The sequence below is a fragment of the Lepidochelys olivacea genome (assembly GCF_965140295.1).
Source record: "Lepidochelys olivacea isolate rLepOli2 genome assembly, chromosome: 1".
NCBI classification, from domain to species: Eukaryota; Metazoa; Chordata; order Testudines; family Cheloniidae; genus Lepidochelys; species Lepidochelys olivacea.
Window position 1 is genome coordinate 121,363,080 of NC_140411.1, and position 26,329 is coordinate 121,389,408.

Here is a 26,329-nt window from a genome sequence, read left to right on the forward strand (position 1 = left end):
TTCTATAGAACATTCCTTATTTTATTTTTAAAAATCATGTAAACATCAATCAGTAAGAGAAGATTATCAAAACCAGAGCCGTTTTAAAATCTATGTATAGAGAAACGAAACACATACTATAACCTAAATAACAAGAACTACAACCATGATAAAAAGAGCTTGGAGTCCAGAAAAACCACTAATGCCGAAATCCTGGCACCATTGAAGTCAACGGCAAAACTCTCATTGACTTCAGTGGGGCCAGATTTTCACCCCCGGGATTTTATAAATAGATCAAACAGTTCACTAGGCACATAAAAACAAGACAGGAAAAAAAAAAACTAATACTTTTTCCAACTAAGTTAAAATGCAGTTGTACGTTATACAACAATAGACTCTAAAAAAAAAAAATCAAATTAAATAACACCTGTCCAATAAGTATCACCCATCGATAGAGAATTTTAATTTAAGGGAAATATTATTTCCTTTTCTCTAGTATAATTGTAGTTGTTTATATTGAATTACCAAGAAATGAATATAAAACTAAACTTTATGAAACTACAAGTGATGTTCATGTAGTTTCATGAACTACATGATACTGATCAGTATCAAGCTCACTAGTATCTTTAAGGCCAGCTGTGAAGAAAGGAAAGCCTTGTCTTCATCAAAAGTGTAAAATAAGTACATTTTATAAGTACATAAAATTTGAAAGGACATGAGGCAGAAACCTAAAGACAGAACTTGAGCTGAGAGAAACAATAATTAATTCTCTCAACCAGCATAGATTTTTGAAACGCTGGAAACTACAGTTTTTATTTGCTAGAAAAGATTACTTCTATTTCCTGACCTGATTTATGAGCCTTACAGAATCAATAGCTGATCAAAAAGGGTACAATCAGCACATGCTTTTGCACAAGAAGAGATGAAGAACTGCTGTTAGAGATTAAACAGTTTAAGTATGGAATGGAGAAGATTAAAATCACAAATGGAGGTTAAAAGTATTGACATAGATTTGTACAAATGGTTGAGGTTTTTTAAATGACACCAGAATTAGGTAGTTATTAACCCTGACCCCATACTCCATACAAGGAAGGTGTCAGGGACAGAGCAGCTTTTTACAGTTTCATTTTTGAGGTAGCTTGATGTTACATTTACAAAATAGAAATTAATATTACTTTTCATTGACAAACTTATTTTAGAATTTCCAAACTTCTGCATGTTTAAATTTGTAACTAAAATATTCTTGTACAGCTTTTATTTTTAAGAGAATAATTTAGCAATTTTCACTTCAGTTTGGAATAATATACGTGTGTGTGTGTACACGCATGCACACGCTTTTCTGAATTTTAATGTTAAATAATGATTCTGAGGCTATTGTGTAGAAATAGCAGATAGATGAGACACTATTGTTAATGATTTTAGTGACAAGAAAAATGCCACTCAAGCAGAAAAAATACATATTTCCAATGTTCCTGTCAGGATTCCCTCCCCACTCTGAACTCTGGAATACAGATGTGGGGACCCGTATGAACAACCCCCTAAGCTTATTTCTACCAGCTTAGGTTAAAAATTCCCCAAGGCACAAATCTCTTTTGTCCTTGGACAGTATGCTTCACCATCAAATGATTTAAACAAACATTCAGGGAGGGCCACTTGGAGCCCAATCTCCCCCAAAATATCCCCCCAAGCCCTTACACTCCCTTTCCTAGGGAGGCTTGAGAATAATATCCTAACCACTTGGTTACAAAGTGAGCACAGATCAACCCCCCCTGGGTTTTAGGACACTGAAAATCAATCAGATTCTTAAAAGAAGAATTTTATTTAAAGAAAAGTTAAAAGAATCACCTCTGTAAAATCAGGATGGAAGATAACTTTACAGGGTAACAAAAGATTCACAAACACAGAGGAACTCCCTCTAGGCTTAGTTCAAAGTTACAAAAAACAGGAAAAAACCTCCCTCTAGCAAAGGGAAAATTCACAAGCTAAAACAAAAGATAATCTAACACACCTTGCTTGGCTTTACTTACTATTTTTGTAATATTAGAAGCTGGTTCAGGATTGGTTGGAGGAGATGTATTTCGGCCTGGCTTCTCTCAGTCCCAGGAGAGAATACCCAACAAAAAGCACAAACAAAGTCTCCCCCTCCCCAGATTTGAAAGTATCTTCTTTCCCCATTGGTCCTTTTGGTCAGGTGCCAACCAGGTTATTTGAGCTTCTTAACCCCTTACAGGTAAGGACAAATTCTAGGCTACCCTTAGCTGTATGGTTATGACCGTTCCCATGGGTTAACACCACTTAAATCCCAGGCCAGATGTCTTAGTAATTCATGAACCAAAAGCACATCTCTACACATCAGTCAGGTCTTGCAGCTAGGAAAATGTTCTGTAGTTCAACTCCTCTTGGGCCTTGTGCTCGTTATCCACTGAGAGGAAGGCAAGCTTACTGCAGGACACCTAGCTAAATGGCAACCAGTGTACTAGCAATAGAGTTTTGATCTGCTGTCAAATAATTTTATCTTTAAGAGAAATAAAATTCTTATAAATCTGAAGTACAAGAATATACTATCATTAAGGCTCCGTGTTTGTCACCGCGGTCACAGAAGTCACAGATTCTGTGACCTCTGTGACTTCCGCAGCGGCCTGTGCGGCTGGCCTGGGAGCTGCTTGAGCCACTCGGGGCAGCCCTTGGGGCAGTCTTAGGCCCTTCACACCCTCTCCCCCCAGCAACAGGAGTTCAGGTGGGGGGGGCTCAGGGCTGGGGATTGGGTGCGGGACGGTGCTTACCTGTGGGGGGGGGGGTGCTCCCTAGAAGGGCAACAGGAACTCCCCTCCCTCAGCTCCTAGCTCCATGTGCTGCCTCAGCCTGCAGGCACCGCCCACGCAGCTCCCATTGTCCGCAGTTCTTAACTAATGGGAACTGCAGAACTGAGGCTTGGGGCGAATTGAAGGCAGCACATGGAGCTAGGAGGTGGAGGTTGCTGCTTCCCAGGAGCCGGCTAGGGAACATGCCCCAATACTCCCTCCCACAGACCACCCACGGCACCCACCGAGCACCCATTGTGATCCACTGCTCCTGGACCATGCCCACTCCCCCAGCACCCGCAGCACCCCCTGGGCTGCAACCCCCTCCACCCCAAACACTTGCGCTGCCCCCAGCTTTAGTCATGGGTATATAGTACAAGTCATGGATAGGTCATGGCTGTGAATTTTTGTTTACGGCCCTTGACTTGTCCATGACTTTTACTAAAAATACCCATGACTAAAACGTAGACTTAACTATCATGCATAACTTTATTTGTATTTTGTATGCATTCTTTGATTATGGTAATAGACCTGATCTGTCAAAGAGAAATTACAGATGTGTATGTGTTGTTTACGTAGAGGAAGAGAGATAAATGAAAAGGACAACTTTGGATAGAAGGAAGCCTGGAAACTCATTTAGGTCAATCATTTTTTTAAATCATATCATACTGAGATTATGCTAACTTTTGTGTGTGTTGCAGTGTTGCTACAGTGGAGCTGATAATTGCTGTAAATGAACAAAATCACCCCCTAGTGTCTAAATGTTAATAGCACAGCAGGAAAAACACTGTTACCATTGCAATTTTTTCACCATTAACTCAGAGAGCATGATGACTGTAAAGGAGTTTCTAGAGTTTCCCTTATGAAAAAATATTGGCGCGTGAGAGTGGTAAAAAGAAAAGGAGCACTTGTGGCACTTTAGAGACTAACCAATTTATTTGAGCATAAGCTTTCGTGAGCTACAGCTCACTTCATCGGGGTTATCTCATTAATATAGTGGTAAAACTCCCACTGATGATTAGGATGTTAGAATGCATAAGGACATCAGAATAGATCTAAATGCACATTTTAAACAAGTATCTTTCTGGGCTGCTTTGCTGTAATTTTGGCTTACTTATCACTGAGACCTGTAGGAAAAGGTGGAAAATGTACTCCTGGTATGTTTTTGAGATTTCATAAATGTTTAGAAAAAAGACTACAAATTCAGTTTTGCAGTCCTTAATCTAGGCAAAACTCTCCATTAATTTCAATAAGAGTTTTATTTGATAAAATCTGTAGATTCGAGGCCTGTGTATGATAAATTCTGTTTCTGTGTTAGCATTGTGTAAACTCATGTATTGAACATTTAACAACAATTGTTAAAAAGAACAAATATTTTTCTTGAAGAGTTTACAGAGCCCATGTCCCTGAAACAAATTCTGTTCTGCTATTCCTGTGCAATTCCTATTGAACTCAGTGTATGCCACTGAAGTCAATGGAGCTTGCATGCATGTATCTGACAACAGAATTTGGCTCTGTCTCTTTCAGAGCCCTGATCCTGTTTTAGGATTTTTTTTGTCACCTATCACTTTATCAGAGAATTTCCTTGTTTGAGAAAGCAGGTGCTTAAAGTTAAGCATGTGCTGATGTCTGAATAGAGATGTTTTCCCAAATCAGGACTAGAGAGCCCTGTTTTCCTCTTCTGCTTTCTTTTAATGATGCTTTCTGCAAGGATCATTAATCACAGAAAAAAATAATTTCTTGCAGATAAAGATTTTGTGGATTAATGGCAACTACTTATCCAGCTCTAGACATATTTAACACTGACAAATTGGAAATTTTATGTCTGATTACATTTTAATAAATTGTAAATTGAGTGATTTTTCATAATTTTAGTTAAGTGATAATTCTTGAACTAGTTTTAACTGAGTGATGATGCATATGTAGTGTGTTAGATGGTGCTTACTTTACATTTCAGTTGAAATGAGGGCTTCAGTGCTAATAGATTTTACATATTTATTTAGATGCATTAAGAATAACAGAGGCCTGTTAAAGTAGTGTATTTAGATGTCACTTCTATACGCAGTTACATAGACATTAATCTTAGGAAACTAGTCCGTGTTCTATTTGTATAAATGAATGGCCTTAATAAATTCCCAAGTAGAGATACCACCTAGTGGTAAAAAATGCTGGCGTTTCTCATTCACACAGTGCGTGTTGAAAACTCAATGTTAAAAGGCATGCGTGTAGCTGAAGCCATGTCAGTCTCAGGATACTAGAAAGACAAAGTAGGTGAGGTAATATCATTTATTGGACCAAATTTTGTTAGTGAGAAAGACAAACTTTCAAGTCACATGGAGCTATTCTTCAGGTCTGCAAATGTTACCCGTACAAAATTCTCTATTACACACACTCTAGGACACCCGCCCTTACCTAGTTCCTCGGGCTCAAGGCGTAACCCGGTTGATTTAGGCACTCCCACCCTTTCCCAGTTCCTAGAGCTCCAGGTAAAAGGCATCTAACTTTATCCCTCCGTGGGCTCTGGGCTCTACTCCTCCATGGGCTCCAGGTAAACACCCATTCCCTGTGGACTTAATCTTTTGGGGATTTACGGGTGAAGGAGACTTACACAGTAATATCCTACTTAACCTCTATTTATTAACAATCACCAAAACAGAATGCACATGCTAAGCACACAATGCTCACCACTCCCAATAAGGCAGATGCACTTTTCCTGCTGGCCAGTCAGGATCAGGTAATCTTGAGGTCTGGTACCTCTGATCTTGGGGCTGTGTCCTGGAGTTGGTTCCAAAGAACTTCCTTTTGGACCTCAGTTTATATAGTGAAACTTGAGTCTTGCTTAGCTGTACCTTAACCAATCATTTTACTAAAATATTATTAAACAATTTTTAACCAATTCTAACATACTGTAAAACAATTATTTAACCAATCATACCCCACCACCCTAATTGATTTATACCTAGCAAAATTAATTATGTAACAGACAGAAACAATCAAAGAACCAGACAGAGACCATCCAGATAAACAATAGAGAAGTGGGGACCACAAAGATAAAACAATAAAGAAGTGGGGATTTCACAACCACTACTAGTGATTTCTTGCCATACAGAATGCTATCAAACTAAGTTTTCTTTAACCATCTTAAGATTTGTTCCTTTCTCTGGTAATGGTGGGTGCTATTAGGATCACCTTAACAGCCGATATTACATTGTTTTAATGCAGGGGTTCTCAAACTGGGGGTCGGGACCTCTCAGGGGGTCGTGAGGTTATTACATGGGGGGTCATGAGCTGTCAGCCTCCATCCCATACCCCGCTTTGCCTCCAGCATTTATAATGGTGTTAAATGTATTTTAAAGTATTTTTAATTTGTAAGCAGGGTACTTTTGTACTCAAACTTTTGTACTGGTGACCCCTTTCACATATCAAACCTCGCACTCACAGGTTTGATATGTGAAAGGGGTCACCAGTACAAAAGTTTGAGTACCACTGTTTTAATGTAATTTTAGATGGAATGTGAGGATGTGACTTTCTGCTGCTTAGCTAATGGCTGCTGCTGTCCTAATATGGCTGCAGACAAAGGCCTTAGGCCTTACGATATGGCTACAGGAAAAGGCCTTATCCTTACAGGAAAGGAACGCCCAGCATGACAGCTAAATGCAAGATGGAACAGATTGTTTAGCATAAGTAGCTAGCACATATTTTAATTGCCATAAATATAAAGGGAAGGGTAACCACCTTTCTGTATACAGTGCTATAAAATCCCTCCTGGCCAGAGGCAACATCCTGTTACCTTTAAAGGGTTAAGATGCTCAGCTAACCTGGCTGGCACCTGACCTAAAGGACCAATAAAGGAACAAGATACTTTCAAATCTTGGGGCGGGAAGGCTTTTGTTTGTGCTCTTTGTTTACGTGTTTGTTCTCTCTTGGGACTGAGAGAGGCCAGACAGAAATCCATCTTCTCCAACCCATCCTAATCCAAGTCTCCAACATAGCAACCAGTATAGGTTAACCAGGCAAGGCGGATTAGTTTATCTTTTGTTTTATGTGAATTTTCTCCGTGTTAAGAGGGAAGTTTATTCCTGTTTTCTGTAACTTTAAGGTTTTGCCCAGAGGGAGATCCTCTGTGTTTTGAATCTGAATACCCTGTAAAGTATTTTCCATCCTGATTTTACAGAGGTGATTCTTTTACCTTTTCTTTAATTAAATTTTTTCTTTTAAGAACCTGATCGATTTTTCTTTGTTCTTAAGATCCAAGGGTTTGGGTCTGTGTTCACCTGTACAAATTGGTGAGCATTATTATCAAGCCTTCTCCAGGAAAGGGGGTGTAGGGTTTGGGGGCATATTTTGCGGAAAGACGTCGCCAAGTGGCTTCTTTCCCTGTTCTTTGTTTAAAATGCTTGGTGGTGGCAGTATACTGTTCAAGGACAAGGCAAAGTTTGTACTTTGGGGAAGTTTTTAACCTAAGCTAGTAAGAATAAGCTTAGGGGGTCTTTCATGCGGGTCCCCACATCTGCACCTTAGAGTTCAGAGTGGGGAAGGAACCTTGACAGTAATGTAAGGGATCATTCAAGGTGAAGTGACCAGTTAACACCCCTGCAGTCACAAGACAAAAAGAGGGGTTTAGTTGGGTTACAGATTGTTTTAATAAGCTATAAATCCAATGTGTCTGTTCAGTCTGTGATTTTTATTGTCTAACAGAGTTATGAATTTAAGCTCCCACGCTGATCTTTTGAATGTGTTGTGCAGGTTTTCTTTGAGGATGCGGATTGATATAGAGTGATGGCTTTGTGAAAAGTGTTCGTTCACAGGTGATAGGGTGTATTTGTCTTTTATATTTTCCGGTGTGAGTTAAATTTGAGAGCGTAGTGATTGGTTTTACATAGTTGTTATTGGGGCACTTAGTGCACTGGATGAGATATACTACATGTTGTGACAGGCATGTGTAGGATCCACAGATCTTGAAGGGTGTGTTGTGGGGGTTGTTGATCATTGTAGCAGTGAAGATATGTCTGCAGGTGTTGTATCTGTTCTGGCAGGGTCTGGTGCTGCTTTGAGTTGGTGTGTCCTGGTCTGTGAATCCCTATGTTGGAATTCTCCCATAACTTTGCATTAAAATTCCAGTTAGTTACTCTTAATATATGCCATACACATTTATTTTTATAATCATATTAATACATCGTTTAAAAAAATAAAGTATAATTAATAAATGCAACCACGGTTCAAACAGCCTACACTGCGGAAAAATTTTGACTGTGGAGATAAATGTATTTATTAATGATGAGAAACATCCAATTTTGTCCTAATAAACCTAATGCTAAATTTAGCAGGCACTTAAATTGAGTGTTCTTTGTTAGCAAAGTGAGATCTTACAAATGTGTATTTTCAAATGTCTGTTTGAAATGTGTCCATTACCAGATGTCATAGGCATAATTAAAAATGTAATTTCTGTCACACAGTTCATCCCAGCTTTGTTACGTTACTTTCTGAAAGTGGAATTGTTGTCTTTTTCCTCCATTTCATTGTCACATTTTGGAACATTCTGTTCCCACCGTTATTAGGGGAAGCCTTGCTCAAAGAGACAATCGTGTCTTGACTCTTAAAAGTAGCACATCTCAGGTTCATCCAAGTCTCTGGTGGTAGGGAGTTCCATAGTCCATGAGCTCCTCTAAGTCCTCTCAGCCAGAAAGCTGGCTGCCACTAGGTTTAGGACCTAGAAACTGCCATATTGAATTAAGCCAATGGTTCCTCTGGGTTAGTGTCCAGTCTCTAACAGTGTCCAGCACCAACTCCTTCAGAGTAAGGTCCAGGAAACTTAATAACGATCAATTACGGAATAACCTGCCCATGGGAGAAGTGAATTCCTTTTCTCATGTTGTTAGTGGTTTACTTGTGCCCTGAAGCATGAGGGTTTAAGTGCTATAAACATTTTTTATGTAATATAATCCATCCAATATGCATGTTTACAGGGAAATTTTCTAGTTTCTTTTTTCAGAGTTGTGATGCACATCGCAATATGGTCTCTAAAATTACTCTGTAAAATACACACGGGTACCGTTGTTGCCTAACACACCTTGTTTTTCTCTCTCGTAATAAATCCGTAACCCCATTAAAAGTGGGAAACTGTTCCACAACTAGGGTGGGGGAAAGTAGCTTTTGTCTACTGCACTACATTACTTTTGGGGATTTGTTTGTTTGTAGGTTTTTTGTATGTTTGTTTATAATATGTGATCAAGGGGTTGTAGCTTTGATGAGCCATAACACTATGTAAATGTTAAGACTAATACTTATAGTTATGAATACAGACATGTGTAACTACAACTATGCTAATAAACTATGTAGCTTTGCTGTTGCATTCATGATCTCGGTTAGTGCTTATTCAGTAGCTTTTGCCATGACCAGCAAATTTCAATACAGATGACAATAACATGTAGCATTTACTATATAGCATTTTTCATCCCTAGATCTCAAAGTATGTTATGAAAGAAGTTATTTAGTATTAGTTTTGCAGATGGGAATGATGGGGTGCAGTGGGCTTATGTTAATTGCCCACAGTTAAACAGCTGGTCAGCAGTAGAGCTAAGAACAAATGCAATTTTCCTGACTCCCAATCCTGTGTTCTATTGAGTGGACCTGTTGTCTCCCAGTCCCCTTTGTCTCACAGGATAACCTTGTGGTGTCAAGACCAGCTCTATATGGTTATTTTTCTAGGGGCAAGTTCTAGTAATATGCAAATCCTATTTAAAAAACTTGGCCTAGTCACTTTTTTTTAAAAAGCAGGGTTTTTTAGTACATTAGTATATGAAACTAATTTTCAGTTGATTTTCATAGTTGAACTGGGATCATCTACCAGTGTAATTTCCATAATGTCTTTTAATGTTACTTATTAAGTCAACAGTGGCTGAGGTGTGCAGACCATTTATTTTTAATTTTTGCATTTATAGATACTTCTTTCGTAGTGGCAATCCAGAGCATCCAGGAGATATTCTACTAAATACTACAGTGGAGGTTCTGCCTTTTAAGGTATGAATACATTAATATCTCTCCTTTCTATATTAGAGTAAAAGCAAAACTCCTAATTTCTAATGACATCATTGGGCTGGGAAAATTATGGGTGTCTCTTTTATTGGAATTGAAAACCTCTTATCTCATCACATTTATTCCTCTTTACTTTAAACAGACCTTATTTACAAAGAGCAGACTTTCATTCAGAAGAAAGCTTGGTAAAAGGAAGATAGGTAATCTGGAGGAGAACAGTCTTTATTCATCTATTTTTGTTTAGCTGCTGTTTTGTTTTGTTTTAAGAATTGGATTTTGGAGGAATTGGCTTCACTCCGCTTCCTCATTTTTCATCCACTGAGTGTCCAGCCTTAAAGATCCTGCATAAATCCAGCTAAGCAGATATTTTGGTATCTTAATTGTCAAGTTAATAGAACAGAGTGTGAAACGTTCTGTTCCTTCTACACAACCAACCTGGATTTTACCTCAAGATGGCAATGCAGTGAATAAAGACCATTCCAGTCTGATGTCAGACTCTAACCACTGTACCTAAAGGAGAATCTTTAGTCTTTTTCACCACAAAAATTTCTATTCCAATAGCAAAGACATTACTCTTTTCATACTGACTGAAATAACCCTCTTTTTGAAGTAATCTAAAGTATTTGTGTCCAATTTCATTGCAGTTGATACACATCTGATGCAGATATTTTTAGCTGGAAGAACCCTGACCATTGTGTCTGGAAGATTAACATATGATGATTCAAAGTGATATCAGAGCAGTGATCTTGCTAGTATTCCACTCTCCCCTACTTTATTCCCACTGCCTCCCCCACACAAATCCTACCTTCACTCATGAGATATTACTTCACAGTTTTAATCGAAACAAGACCCTCTTTCCTCTCCCCACTTCCTTGTGTTGTGAGAGGCCAAACTTATTGATGCTCATAGATATATTACAAGAGTGAAATTATAAAAAAAGAAATAACTGCTCAAAATGCAAAAATTATTTGGAAAGCTGCATAATTTCACAATAGAAATATCTTTAGCCAAATTCAGAACTGGCATAAAGAGGCGTTAAATGGAGTTGTACCCGAATTAGGCCTGAATTTGGCTCATCATATTTACATTCAACTGGGTAGAGTTAATTTGATTTAAGTTCACTAGTTTACCGTGGAGGTCAGCTGGAAAAGATAGGAAACATTTCAGACAGGAGCAGGTAAAGAGTGGTGTATCTTTGTCAAGGTTTCTCCCCCACTCTGAACTCTAGGGTACAGATGTGGGGACCTGCATGAAAAACCTCCTAAGCTTATCTTTACCAGCTTAGGTCAAAACTTCCCCAAGGTACAAAATATTACACCCGTTATCCTTGGACTGGCCGCTACCACCACCAAACTAATACTGGTTACTGGGGAAGAGCTGTTTGGACGTGTCCTTCCCCCCAAAATACTTCCCAAAACCTTGCACCCCACTTCCTGGACAAGGTTTGGTCAAAAGCCTCACCAATTTGCCTAGGTGACTACAGACCCAGACCCTTGGATCTTAAGAACAATGAACAATCCTCCCAACACTTGCACCCCCCCTTTCCTGGGAAATGTTGGATAAAAAGCCTCACCAATTTGCATAGGTGACCACAGACCCAAACCCTTGGATCTGAGAACAATGAAAAAGCATTCAGTTTTTTACAAGAAGACTTTTAATAAAAAATAGAAGTAAATAGAAATAAAGAAATCCCCCCTGTAAAATCAGGATGGTAGATATCTTACAGGGTAATTAGATTCAAAAACATAGAGAACCCCTCTAGGCAAAACCTTAAGTTACAAAAAAGATACATAGACAGAAATAGTTATTCTATTCAGCACAATTCTTTTCTCAGCCATTTAAAGAAATCATAATCTAACACATACCTAGCTAGATTACTTACTAAAAGTTCTAAGGCTCCATTCCTGGTCTATCCCTGGCAAAGACCAGCATACAGACAGACACAGACCCTTTGTTTCTCTCCCTCCTCCCAGCTTTTGAAAGTATCTTGTCTCCCCATTGGTCATTTTGGTCAGGTGCCAGCGAGGTTACCTTTAGCTTCTTAACCCTTTACAGGTGAGAGGAGCTTTCCCCTGGCCAGGAGGGATTTCAAAGGGGTTTACCCTTCCCTTTATATTTATGACAATCTTGATATCCCTTTCTCCTGGTGTTTGATTCTTGTTGTTTCGTCAAGAAAATTTTTCTTTTAAAAAATCCATATATTTATCATGTATACAATTCTAAACATCATTAAAATTATTAATTTTAATACAGTTTACATTTCATCATACTATTTTACATGTCTAAATAAAGCCCAAAGATGTATAGAAAGACAATTAGAAGCCTTTAAACGGGGTTAAAATACGTTGCCAACTCTTGTGATTTTTATCGTGAGTCTTGCCATATTCATTGTTTTTTTAAATCCTTAGTTTCTCAAGTCAAGCGATTACATGAAGGCATTAGCATTTTTAAAGGAAAACAAAAAATAAAGTAATTTTCTAGCCCTTCTGATTGCAGAGAAAACTTTGAAAAGTTTGAAAGCGATATATCTTGAATTTAGCAAAGCTTTTGATACAGTCTCCCACAGTATTCTTGCCAGCAAGGTAAAAAAGTATGGATTGGATGAATGAATTATAAGGTGGATAGAAAGCTGGCTAAATGGTTGGGCTCAACGGGTAGCAATCAAGGCTCAATGTCTAGTTGGCAGCCGGTATCAAGCAGAGTGCCCCAGGGGTCTGTCCTGGGGCCGGTTTTGTTCAGCATCTTCATTAATGATCTGGATGATGGGATGGATTGCACCCTCAGCAGGTTTGCGGATGACACTAAGCTGGGGGGAGAGGTAGATATGCTGGAGGGTAGGGATAAGATCCAGAGTGACCTAGACAAATTGGAGGATTGGGCCAAAAGAAATCTGATGAGGTTCAACAAGGACAAGTGCAGAGTCCTGCACTTAGGGCAGAAGAATCCCATGCACTGCAACAGGCTGGGAACCGACTGGCTAAGCAGCAGTTCTGCAGAAAAGGACCTCAGGAATTACAGTGGATGAGAAGCTGGCTATGAGTCGACAATGTGCCCTTGTTGCAAGAAGGCTAACGGTATATTAGGCTACATTAGTAGGAACGTTACCAGCAGATCGAGGGAAGTGATTATTCCCCTCTATTTGGCACTGGTGAGGCCACATCTAGAGTATTGCATCCAGTTTTGGGCCTCCCACTACAGAAAGGATTTGGACAAATTGGAGAGAGTCCAGCAGAGGGCAACGAAAATGATTAGGAGGATGGGGCACATGATTTATGAGGAGAGGCTGAGGGAACTGGGGCTTATTTAGTCTGCAGAAGAAAAGAGTGAGGTGGGATTTGATGGCAGCCTTCAACTACCTGAAGGGGCGTTCCAAAGAGGATGGAGCTAGGCTGTTCTCAGTGGTGGCAGATGACAGAACAAGGAGCAGTGGTCTCAAGTTGCAGTGCGGAAGGTCTAGGTTGGATATTAGGAAAAACTATTTCACTAGGTGGGTGGTGAAGCACTGGAATGGGTTGCCTAGGGAGGTGGTGAAATCTCCATCCTTAGAGGTTTTTAAGGCCTGGCTTGACAAAGCCCTGGCTGGGATGATTTAGTTGGGGTTGGTCTTGCTCTGAGCAGGGGGTTGGACTAGATGACCACCTGAGGTTTCTTCCAACCCTAATCTTCTATGATTCTATGACCTGAGGACTTGTCTACATATGGATATCCAGAAAAATTAATCCAAATTAACTAAAGGTGTGAATTTGAAGGAGATTAGCTAAACCACATTCACTTCCAAAGTGAATTAAAATAAACCCAATTAAGGCCACTTTAATTCTGAATAACAGTGTCCAAACAGTGATTTAATGTGCTTTAATTAAACCACTTCACCTTTAGATAATTTAGATTAATTTTCCTGGATGTCCCCATGTAAGATAGCTGTTGGTATACCATAAAGGCTCATAATATAAAAGGCAAAAAAAGAACTCAACATATATTTGAACTCATTATTTTTCACATAAACTCCTAATTATTGAGGCCTGACATAGGATGTTTGAACACCTGAGTTTGGCAATACTGTAACTCTAAGCCAACAGTTTATAGACTCAACTGCTCTATTCAAAAATCCTCCATACAAGAAAGGAAAGATCATCCATAAACCGAATATATATTCCCCACTTCTCCAGGCATGTTATTCCTGCGTTCAGTTTTCCCTTTGCTTTGTTCTTGCCGAGGCAGGGTCAGTTTTGTCAATCATTGGGTAGGGACTGGTTCCCCATTCAAAAAAAAACCTGCAATTCAGTCTGCCTTCTGTGAGCAGAAACAGGCTGTTTCCAGACTTCCTGCTTCCCAAAAATAGAGAGCATAGGAAAAAAGCCTACTTAAAATTGCCAGTTTGGTTCTGAATATCATGCTCTTTTTTCCCCGTCATGTTTAATGATAAAGCTTTCAGGTTTTGTTTCTCAGGGCTTAGGCTAGGCTTGCTCAAAAGCATGCGTCAACAGCCTCACCCACAGGAGCTCGAGATATAGTAGCAAAACCCAAGAAGTAGCCTGGAACAAAGGGATCCTGAGATCATCTCCCCTTCAGCCTTGCCTGGCTGAGGGAGTTTTGCATCTTCTATACCCAGGAGCAGCCTTTGCTCTCCTGCTCTGGCTGCTAGCTATAACTACCAGCTCCCAGTGCTGGCCACCAGTAGGAACAGCTCCCCTGCTCTCAGCACAGTGCCACAGCACGAAGCATACACCCTACCAGCACTAAGGTAACAGCACTACAATGGCTGGTGGCCCTGCAGGAAGCAGACCCAGCTCAGGTGGCCCCAAGGATTTCCAGCTCTGTTTTGACCTGTGAACCACAGACTCCAGCAGGGCTGAATCCAAATTCAGTGGCTGATGCCGGACAGAAACTTAAAGCTGAGTTCAGTAAAAATCTTTCAAATCCCAGAATTCCTACAGGATGGATTGGCTCTAGGTCTTAAAGCAACACACTCCAAAAACCATTTTCAGCCATCTTTTTAGTAATAGAAGAAGCAAACCTTAATGGATTTCCTCTCATCCACCTATCAAGCATTTTTGATTAATCACCAGGAATTCCCCAGAGTAGAGCCTTTGGATTTAGATCATCTGACCCTGGATGAAATTACTAGACTGTTGTTCACATTGCTTTCTTCAGTTTCATTTTTCTATCTCTTTATTAAAGTGAGTTTACTGGTGTCCATCCCCTTTGTACATGGAGGCATTGTGCCTTTTCTAGAGGCATTGTGTATTGAAGAATCACAAATATTGTATTTTTCATATTGATCAGGTGGCTCTTCATCTCAAATATTTTTTTACCAAAAGTAAATTAGGAATTTCACAGATCCCAGGAGATAGTCCTCCCATCATTCTCTACAAAGTCTACGCATCCAAAAGAAAATCTCCAGCAAATATTTTATTTCCACCAAGCTGTTAAGATCTACCTGGCAAGAATGTAAATGTATAGAAAAGTCATCCTGCAACAAGAGCCAAAAAAAAGCATCTAAAGCATTAATTGCTAGATAGCTGAAGTATTGCATTAAAGAAGCCTATGAAGCAGGCTTACAGGAAAGATAAAGCTCTTCAGACAAGGACATTATTTACTTCCTGGACTGGTAAATTGTTTGTGTTGAATAAAGGCATTGGTAGGGCAGCAACAGTCACCTAATTAAGCATTCACCAGGGCGTAGGAGATGGACACGGGCCTTGACAGATGCTGCCTTAGCAGGAGGGTATTGCATACTGTGATACCTAAAAAGAAAAGGAGTACTTGTGGCACCTTAGAGACTAACCAACTTATTTGAATATAAGCTTTCATGAGCTACAGCTCACTTCATCGGATGCATACTGTGGAAAGTATAGAAGATTTTTTTTATACACACAAAGCATGAAAAAATGGGTGTGTATAAAACAAACCACTACAAAAGGTTTTCTCTCCCCGCACCCCACTCTCTCGCTGGCAATAGCCCATCCAAAGCGATCACTCTCCTTACAATGTGTATGATAATCAAGTTGGGCCATTTCCAGCACAAATCCAGGTTTTCTCCCTCCCCCCCTCCCCCCCAACCCACTCTCCTGTTGGTAATAGCTTATCTAAAGTGATCACTCTCCTTACAATGTGTATGATAATCAAGGTAGGCCATTTCCAGCACAAATCCAGGGTTTAACACGAACGTCTGAGGAAGGGGGGAGGGGTAGGAAAAACAAGGGGAAATAGGTTACCTTGCATAATGACTTAGCCACTCCCAGTCTCTATTCAAGCCTAAGTTAATTGTATCCAATTTGCAAATGAATTCCAATTCAACAGTCTCTCGCTGGAGTCTGGTTTTGAAGTTTTTTTGTTGTAATATCGCAACTTTCATGTCTGTAATCGCGTGACCAGAGAGATTGAAGTGTTCTCCGACTGGTTTATGAATGTTATAATTCTTGACATCTGATTTGTGTCCATTTATTCTTTTACGTAGAGATTGTCCAGTTTGCCCAATGTACATGGCAGAGGGGCATTGCTGGCACATGATGGCATATATCACATTGGTGGATGTGCAGGTGAACAAGCCTCTGATAGTGTGGCTGATGTTATTAGGCCCTGTGATGGGAGCACAGTTGGCAACGGGCTTTGTTGCAAGGATAGGTTCCTGGGTTAGTGGTTCTGTTGTGTGGTATGTGGTTGCTGGTGAGTATTTGCTTCAGGTTGGGGGGGGGCTGTCTGTAGGCAAGGACTGGCCTGTCTCCCAAGATTTGTGAGAGTGTTGAGTCATCCTTCAGGATAGGTTGTAGATCCTTAATGCGTTGGAGGGGTTTTAGTTGGGGGCTGAAGGTGACGGCTAGTGGCGTTCTGTTATTTTCTTTGTTAGGCCTGTCCTGTAGTAGGTGACTTCTGGGAACTCTTCTGGCTCTATCAATCTGTTTCTTCACTTCCGCACGTGGTATTGTAGTTGTAAGAATGCTTGATAGAGATCTTGTAGGTGTTTGTCTCTGAGGGGTTGGAGCAAATGCGGTTGTATCGCAGAGCTTGGCTGTAGACAATGGATCGTGTGGTGTGGTCAGGGTGAAAGCTGCAAGCATGTAGGTAGGAATAGTGGTCAGTAGGTTTCTGGTATAGGGTGGTGTTTATGTGACCATCGTTTATTAGCACTGTAGTGTCCAGGAAGTGGATCTCTTGTGTGGACTGGACCAGGCTGAGGTTGATGGTGGGATGGAAATTGTTGAAATCATGGTGGAATTCCTCAAGGGCTTCTTTTCCATGGGTCCAGATGATGAAGATGTCATCAGTATAGCGCAAGTAGAGTAGGGGCGTTAGGGGACGAGAGCTGAGGAAGCGTTGTTCTAAGTCAGCCATAAAAATGTTGGCATACTGTGGGGCCATGCAGGTACCCATAGCAGTGCCGCTGATTTGAAGGTATACATTGTCCCCAAATGTAAAATAGTTATGGGTAAGGACAAAGTCATACAGTTCAGCCACCAGGTTAGCCGTGACATTATCGGGGGTAGTGTTCTTGACAGCTTGTAGTCCATTTTTGTGTGGAATGTTGGTGTAGAGGGCTTCTACATCCATAGTGGCCAGGATGGTGTTATCAGGAAGATCACCGATGGATTGTAGTTTCCTCAGGAAGTCAGTGGTGTCTCGAAGGTAGCTGGGAGTGCTGGTAGCATAGGGCCTGAGGAGGGAGTCTACATAGCCAGACAATCCTGCTGTCAGGGTGCCAGTGCCTGAGATGATGGGGTGCCCAGGATTTCCAGGTTTATGGATCTTGGGTAGTAGATAGAATATCCCAGGTCGGGGTTCCAGGAGTGTGTCTGTGCGGATTTGATCTTGTGCTTTTTCAGGGAGTTTCTTGAGCAAATGCTGTAGTTTCTTTTGGTAACTCTCAGTGGGATCAGAGGGTAATGGCTTGTAGAAAGTGGTGTTGGAGAGCTGCTGAGCAGCCTCTTGTTCATATTCCGACCTGTTCATGATGACAACAGCACCTCCTTTGTCAGCCTTTTTGGTTATGATGTCAGTTGTTTCTGAGGCTGTGGATGGCATTGTGTTCTGCATGGCTGAGGTTGTGGGGCAAGTGATGCTGCTTTTCCACAATTTCAGCCCGTGCACGTTGGCAGAAGCACTCTGTGTAGAAGTCCAGTCTGCTGTCTCGACCTTCAGGAGGAGTCCACCTAGAATCCTTCTTTTTGTAGTGTTGGTAGGGAGGTCTCTGTGGATTAATATGTTGTTCAGAGGTGTGTTGGAAATATTCCTTGAGTCGGAGACGTCGAAAATAGGATTCTAGGTCACCACAGAACTGTGTCATGTTCGTGGGGATGGAGGGGCAGAAGGAGATGCCCCAAGATAGGACAGCTGCTTCTGCTGGGCTAAGAGTATAGTTGGGTTGAGGGAACCATCTCTGTGGCCCCTTGTGGCATGTAGTAGTTTAGAAAGTTTAGTGTCCTTTTTCTTTTGTAGAGAAGCAAAGTGTGTGTTGTAAATGGCTTGTCTAGTTTTAGTAAAGACCAGCCACGAGGAAGTTTGTGTGGAAGGTTGGTTTTCTATGAGACTATCCATTTTTGAGAGCTCATTCTTTATCTTTCCCTGTTTGCTGTAGAGATGTTGATCAGGCGGTTCCGCAGTTTCTTGGAGAGCGTGTGACACAAGCTGTCAGCATAGTCTGTGTGATATGTAGATTGTAATGGATTTTTTACCTTCAGTCCTTTTGGTACGATGTCCATCTGTTTGCATTTGGAAAGGAAGATTGTCTGTCTGTATCTGTACAAGTTTTTTCATGCAGTTGATAGATTTCCACTCCATACGGCTAAATGCAGTGCCTTGCATAATGACAGGTTTCAGAGTAACAGCCGTGTTAGTCTGTATTCGCAAAAAGAAAAGGAGTACTTGTGGCACCTTAGAGACTAACCAATTTATCTGAGCATAAGCTTTCATGAGCTACAGCTCACTTCATCAGATGCATACTGTGGAAAGTATAGAAGATCTTTTTATACAGAGAGTCTCTACGTAAACGAATAAATGGACACAAATCAGATGTCAAGTATTATAACATTCATAAACCAGTCGGAGAACACTTCAATCTCTCTGGTCACGTGATTACAGACATGAAAGTTGCGATATTACAACAAAAAAACTTCAAAACCAGACTCCAGCGAGAGACTGTTGAATTGGAATTCATTTGCAAATTGGATACAATTAACTTAGGCTTGAATAGAGACTGGGAGTGGCTAAGTCATTATGCAAGGTAACCTATTTCCCCTTGTTTTTTCCTACCCCTCCCCCCTTCCTCAGACGTTCGTGTTAAACCCTGGATTTGTGCTGGAAATGGCCCACCTTGATTATCATACACATTGTAAGGAGAGTGATCACTTTAGATAAGCTATTACCAACAGGAGAGTGGGTTTGTGGGGAGGGGGGGAGGGAGAAAACCTGGATTTGTGCTGGAAATGGCCCAACTTGATTATCATACACATTGTAAGGAGAGTGATTGCTTTGGATGGGCTATTGCCAGCGGGAGAGTGGGGTGGGGGGAGAGAAATCCTTTTGTAGTGGTAAACACCCATTTTTTCATGCTTTGTGTGTATAAAAAGATCTTCTACACTTTCCACAGTATGCATCCGATGAAGTGAGCTGTAGCTCACGAAAGCTTATGCTCAAATAAATTGTTTAGTCTCTAAGGTGCCACAAGTCCTCCTTTTCTTTTTGCGAATACAGACTAACACAGCTGTTACTCTGAAACCTGTGATATCTAATAATATCTTAAAGTATCATTACTTCAGTAGTCTTGCTTGGGGCCTACCCTTGCTTGGGGCTTTCCCACTATAGGAATGGTGAACCTGGATAAGAATTAGAAAGTTGATAACTGCTAATAGCTTTTCTCCGAGTATCCGGGCACTATGTTCTGACCCACCTGTTAATTGGAAGTAAGTAAAAGTTGTTTGACGACAGATTGTTCTGTAGATTGTTAATTATTGTTCTAGTGTTACAAACTGAGTTGTGTTTAGCTTTGGAAGTATTCTTAGTTTGTAGAAAAAGCAGCCAGCCCCAGTGTGGTGGGTCATAGGTTTCTGATCCTGCCGCCTCAAACTGCAGATGAGAACAAAAACCAACTATAGGAATATGATAAGCCTGAATACTCAAAAGAGAAATCAGCAAGTATCCAATTTCTTTCTGAATACAGCAGGCAGATTAGCTAGTCCTATTTTAAGATTAAAGTGTGCTGTATGGTTTCATGAGTGTCCTTTGTGTGGGGAAGAGGTTTTTTAATCTTTCTCTCCCCAAATCAGCCATGGAGCAGGCTTTACCCCGAGGGTCTTTTCTGGTGTGTGCCAGTATCTGCAATATCCTCGTCCTTTCAGCATATCAGTTCTTATGAGGGGGACTTTTCTTTTCTACCCTGAAGCCAAATACAGTCAGTTCTGGAACAGGTGTTTTGTTTTGTTTTGTTTTAAGAAAAGTCTATGCTATCAATAACATCTGTTTGCTCATAGAAATAGTAGGCTGGTGCAAAGTTTTTAGGAAAGTGCTCTAAATAGAGAACGAGGGCACCCACATTTTGCTCTAGCTTGCAAATTTATTAGATACATTTAAATAAGTGCTCTCATTTTGTTTTGTGCCTGTTTCATTTTAGAATGAAGACTTGGTATTAAGCAAAGAAACCAAAGACAAACGCTTAGAGGACGGTTATTTCAGGATAGGTAATACTCTGCACCATAGAACAGCAATTTTCGTTCTTTTACAAACATGGAAATAAAATTTGTTTTATTACTATATCAATTAGTAAAATGTTATTTTTTTTTAAAGCCTTTATGTGGTTCTGATCATTCTCATTGCGTAACTGATCTTGTAAATGTTACTTGCCCTTTTCAGGTTGATTTAATGAATGACGTTCTGATGTGATTCTTAGCTATAGTGGAAAAAAAATGATTTTATTCATCACTTTTTAAAGTATTCTAATTAGTTTTTAATTCATTTTTATTTTGGTCTGTTAATAGCCTTTATATCATATTTATTCATCCTGATATAATCGAAGTTTCTACCTGTAGGAATACCAATATCTGTACCTGCTTAATGTAGTTTGAATATATTTAAGTCAAAATTTAATAGTTGGTTGCTTAAAATTTGACCCCTGAATCCACAGTTAGTTTCCTAACCAAAAGTGCCCTGATTTTCAGAGGTGTTGAACACCCACACCTACACTGAATTTAAGCTTTTTTATTCCTTATTAGTGCCCCTGCTGCTTAGTCTGTGTGCTGAGGCTATATATACTGCAGTATTTGCCAGTAAAAAACTGAAGCTTATGGCAAAGAGCTCTGAGCGTTACGGAAGATTTTTGGGTCATGGTTTAAGGTTCCATCTTCCTACTATTAGACTTAAGCAAAAAAATAAAAAACCCTCAAAAACTTACTTATGGTGAATTACTGCAGCCAATTCATGACAGTAGCATTGCAAATCCATTTATTGAATAGATATTCACTAGTACTGTCGATTAATCACAGTTAACTCATACCATTAACTCAAAAAAAGTAATCACGATTAAAATAATGAATCGTGATTAATCGCAGTTTTAATAGCACTGTTAAGCAATAGAATACCAAATGAAATGTATTAAATATTTTGGATGTTTTTCTGTGTTTTCATATATATTTTATTCTGTGTTGTAATTGAAATCAAAGTGTACATTATTTTTTATTACAAATATTTGCACTGTAAAAATGATAAAAGAAATAGTATTTTTCAATTCACCTCATACAAGTACTGTAGTGCAATCTGTTTGTTGTGAAAGTGCAGCTTACAAATGTAGATTTTTTTTTGCACTCAAAAACAAAACAATGTAAAACTTCAGAGCCTACAGGTCCACTCAATCCTACTTCTTGTTCAGCCAATTGCTAAGACCAATAAGTTTGTTTATATTTAAATGCTGCCCCCTTCTTATTTACAATGTCACCATAAAGTGAAAACAGGCATTCACATGGCACTTTTGTATCCAGCTTTGCAAGGTATTTACATGCCAGATATGCTAAACATTTGGATGCCCCTTCATGCTTCGACCACCATTCCAGAGGACATGCTTCCATGCTGATGATGCTCATGAAAATATAATGCGTTCATAAAATTTGTGCCTGAACTCCTTGCGGGAGGAATTCTACGTCTCCTGTTCTGTTTTACTCGCATTCTGCCATATATTTCATGTTATAGCAGTCTGATTATGACCCAGCACATGTTGTTCATTTTAAGAACGATTTGACAAAACGCAAAGAAGGCACCAGTGTGAGATTTCTAAAGGTAGCTACAGCACTCGACCCAAGGTTTAAGAATCTGAAGTGCCTTCCAAAATCTGAGAGGGATGAGGTGTAAAGCATGCTTTCAGAAGTCTTAAAAGAGCAACACTCTCATGCGGAAACTGCAGAACCCGAACCACCAAAAAAGAAAATCAACCCTCTGCTGGTGGCATCTGACTCAAATGATGAAAATGAGTCGGTCTGCACTGCTTTGGATTGTTATTGAGCAGAACCCGTCATTGGCATGGATGCATGTCCCCTGGAACGGTGGCTGAAGCATGAAGAGACACATGAATCTTTAGCGAATCTGGCACATAAATATCTTGCGATGCCGGCTACAACAGTGCCATGAGAAAGCCTTTTCTCACTTTCAGGTGACATTGTAAACAAGAAGCGAGCTGTATTATCTCCTGCAAATGTAAAGAAACTTATTTGTTTGAGTGATTGGCTGAACAAGAAGTAGGACTGAGTGGACTTGCAGGCTCTAAAATTTTACATTGTTTTATTTTTGAATGCAGGTTTTTTGTACATAATTCTACATTTGTAAATTCAACTTTCATGTAAAAGAGATTGCACTACAGTACTTGAATTAGGTGAATTGAAAAATACTATTCCTTCGGATTTTTTACAGTGCAAATATTTGTAATCAAAAATAAATATAAAGTGAGCACTATACACTTTGTAATCTGTGTTGTAATTGAAATCAATATATCTGAAAATGTAGAAAACATCAAAAATATTTAAATAAATGGTATTCTATTGTTTAAAATTCGATTAATTGTGATTAATTTTTTAATTAATATTCCTAATAAGCCCTAATATTCACTTTCATTAGAAACCTTTCTACAAACCAGATCTTTTATTTGTTTGTCTGGAGATTGTTTATTCAGGATATGCTTTTGCTCATTTAAAGGTAAATTTGAAAGTGGTATAGCAGAAGGAACAGTTGACCCAAGTCTAAACCCTATTTTATCATTTCGGCTTTCGGTAATACAAAACTCAGCAGTCTGGGCAATTCTGAATGAGGTGAGATGTTGTATACTTTACCCCTTCCCTTTTAAAATCAGAATATCAAATATGAGATGTCTCTTAATTGCATCAACATATTTGAAGCTAAGAATTTTTGGATTAATCAGAAAGCTGTTTCTCTTTTATAATTGTCTAAACATTAAGATTCACTGTAATGTACTAAAATGTGTTTTTTTTCTCAATTCTTCATTTTAGATTCACATTAAAAAAGTCACAACCTGATCAAAATTTCTTTGGAAGAAAAGAGAAAATCTTTTCAAACGTTTCCTATAATATCCTACATCTTTAACAGTCAAAAATTGAAAATACTGAGCATGCACCTTATTCCAGTTGTCTTTTATTTTTCACTCGAACTCTACCTCTTGTGAAATCTACTGTAGATAAGAAGATTGTAAGTAACCCTGCCTGTCATATCCATCCAGAAACTGATGCTCCACACTGATAACGTTCATCTGAGATCCAAGTTGTTGTCCATTTTTACATGACTTTACCATCTTATGGTTGCCGAAGCCTGCTACTCTTAACCCGTACTATTTTGATAGTATAGTAATACGGAGAAGTTGTACATATTCTTACATTTCTTGAAGATGAAAAAATATAATTAAATAAATTTTATGAAGGGGGGTACTCTCGGGGTTCCATTTATTTTGCTATAACAAAACCCTCTTTTATAGATTATCAGGATATATTTATATCTATATCTAGATTCAGATATATAGATATAGATATATATTAAAAACATTAGGGATATTTAATTTATTAAAATTTGAAAAGTACATATTTTTATGCAGTAAAATTTTAAATGGATATAGGTTTTTTTATGGATTATCTAGCTTAAATTATCTTTCTATGTTTTTCTTTGCAACTGCAAACAACATAAAAAATTAATACCATATTTCAGCTATCCTGCCATTCTAAGAAAACTAAATTGAGTTTCTAAATTAAGTACTTTTGTACCACAAAATCTGTAAGATATTGTTCAAAGCATAAGCATGCCTTAATTGCCAGAGTTCTGAAGAACATTATTCTTGGGGGCTACCATATTCCACTGATTACAGGGCATAGCCACATAAAAAGCATGTTGAAATATCTTAATATTTCAGTATAACATAAGTGCTAAATCTGCAATGATTTTAAATTTAATCCATCACATTTTAGAGGGAGATTTCGATACCAAGCTATCACTTTTTAAAAACTTTGTAGACAGTTCTTAAACCGAATGAATTCATTCTCTGTGTAGAAGAGCATTCCCTATCTTTGTGCTGTAAATTTTGAATCTTGTCTCACATGTCCAGACATATGAATTCTGTTCAGTACCTTGAATGACTACAATCCTACATGATATTTTTATCAGGAAAATAATAGTAATCAGACACTTCTAAGTAACCTCATTATAGGTCTCTCTTTAAATGTTTTTATTTCAGTATTTACCTTACTTAAATGTTGTAGTGGGTGATTTTTTTTTTTAAAGGGTGAGTCATGTCCAACTTCCATGGGAATCAATGAAAAGACTTCCACTGATTTTAATAGAATCAGGCCCAAAGTCAGTTTCCTGCCTTTCGCGCTTCAAGGAAAAGAACAATGCTTGTTTAACTGATGAGCAGCCCAGACAGTGTGAGCTCTTTGTGCTGCTACAGCATTGTTCATAACATGTAATGCCATTTAACAGTTCATTAAAATCTAGTAATTTTTTCATCACATCTCAGCATAGATCTGAGAAATTATTTGGGTTTAGTTTTCCCCCAATTGTATCTGCGAATGATGCCAATAATTTAAATTATAGCTATTTATTAAATTATATCATTACTTAATTTTTGAGTCAGATATATGTTTCTGAATATAACAAGCAATGCCAACTGTCTTATTGTTCCATGAAGTTAAAATGATTTATAATAAATTTACCAATACCATTGTTAGGTGCCTTTCCTCTGAGCAGTGTCTTCTTATGGGTTTATTCTGTCAGCCCAGCTGTTCCTAAAGCAACGTTCAACATATAAGAAACTCCTAACAACATCTCTAAATGTGTAGAAACTCACCCCAAACTGATCACATTTTTGTGTTGTTTTTTTGTTAGCTCTACCCTATATTTTTTTTGAAGAACTTTTTTCTAGAAGTCAAAATATTGAACTGAAATTTGTCAATTATCATCCATTACCTCCTTGATGATAAACTGATTTTTTTTAAAAGGATGAATTTATATTCTGTTTTGTTGGATCTTACTAGCAGGACCCAGAAATACCCTGGGACGCTATGACAGATTGCACTCTTAGTAAATGAATGTGCCACAACAGTAGAAGTGAATTTATTATAAATCATTTAGGGAGCAGGTTTTGTAGATTCAGACCTGATGTAATCAGGTATAATTCCATTGATTTCCTGAGAGTTTGTTCCTTAAATTAGAAGAAGGTAGGGGTGGAGAAAATTTAGCTTGTGGTGTTGTTGTTTAAAGAAAATTCTCTCTATCTCTACACACCATTGTTTTAGACTCTAAATTCTCAAAAATTCTGATTCACAAATCACTCCGAAGTGGTCTGCTCTCCTTTTTGGAGATCCACCTCTATATGGCCGAATAAGAGTATTTCAAATATTGCTGGACATTAGCCAGTTTCTGTATTACATTCCTCCATAATTTTTTGATTAATAGACACTCCAAATCTACTTATGTGCATTATGTCAGCCAGAAACTATAGATGATAGATGTTATAGCTTAAGGAAATGTAGGTCTTTTTTCGAGCAGCTGGCATTTCCAGATACCTTAATTTTCTGATCAAATTGAGTTTAAATCCCCAGATTTTATGCCAATTAAAGCTTTTTCTTAAAATACTGGCTTTTTTTTTTTTAACAATGACCTTTAGCAGGGCCCACAACAATTACAAAGATTTGGCCTATTCATAATGAAATCCTGTTTGGCTTATTAAGTGAATAGTCCTGCTGAAGACTTTTTGTGTGAGTGATGTAAGAAAGATTTGGCCTCATGTCGAAATATTCCCCCATGAATGAAAACAATCCCCCCTCTGAACAAGCTTCTACAGGCTTTCTGCTCTCTTAGGGACCTAAACTTAATTTAATTGCATTATTTGACTATTTATACTCATAGGGATAAATGTAATGATTTTTTTCTTGCTAGCCATGGTGGTTTGGCAAAGCTCAAGGCAGGTATAGTAGTTATGGACCAGATTAGAATTCTCATCCCATCACTGCTTTTCTCAGCCTTTTAAAAATTTAAACTAG

General features: G+C 38.8%; 1 protein-coding gene across 2 annotated transcripts in view; it reads left to right on the top strand.

Moving 5' to 3' along the window:
* Nucleotides 1–23,832, top strand: part of MGAT4A (alpha-1,3-mannosyl-glycoprotein 4-beta-N-acetylglucosaminyltransferase A) — a 152,851-nt gene extending 129,019 nt beyond the window's left edge. For both annotated transcript variants that reach the window (XM_084646887.1, XM_084646888.1), the window contains exons 13-16: nt 9,722–9,800; nt 20,419–20,485; nt 22,983–23,095; nt 23,294–23,832. In XM_084646887.1, coding sequence (XP_084503013.1) covers nt 9,722–9,800; nt 20,419–20,485; nt 22,983–23,095; nt 23,294–23,320 — 286 coding nt within the window. In that variant the 3' untranslated portion in view covers nt 23,321–23,832. The remainder of the gene's footprint in view (nt 1–9,721; nt 9,801–20,418; nt 20,486–22,982; nt 23,096–23,293) is intronic.
* The last annotated feature ends 2,497 nt before the right edge of the window (nt 23,833–26,329 follow it).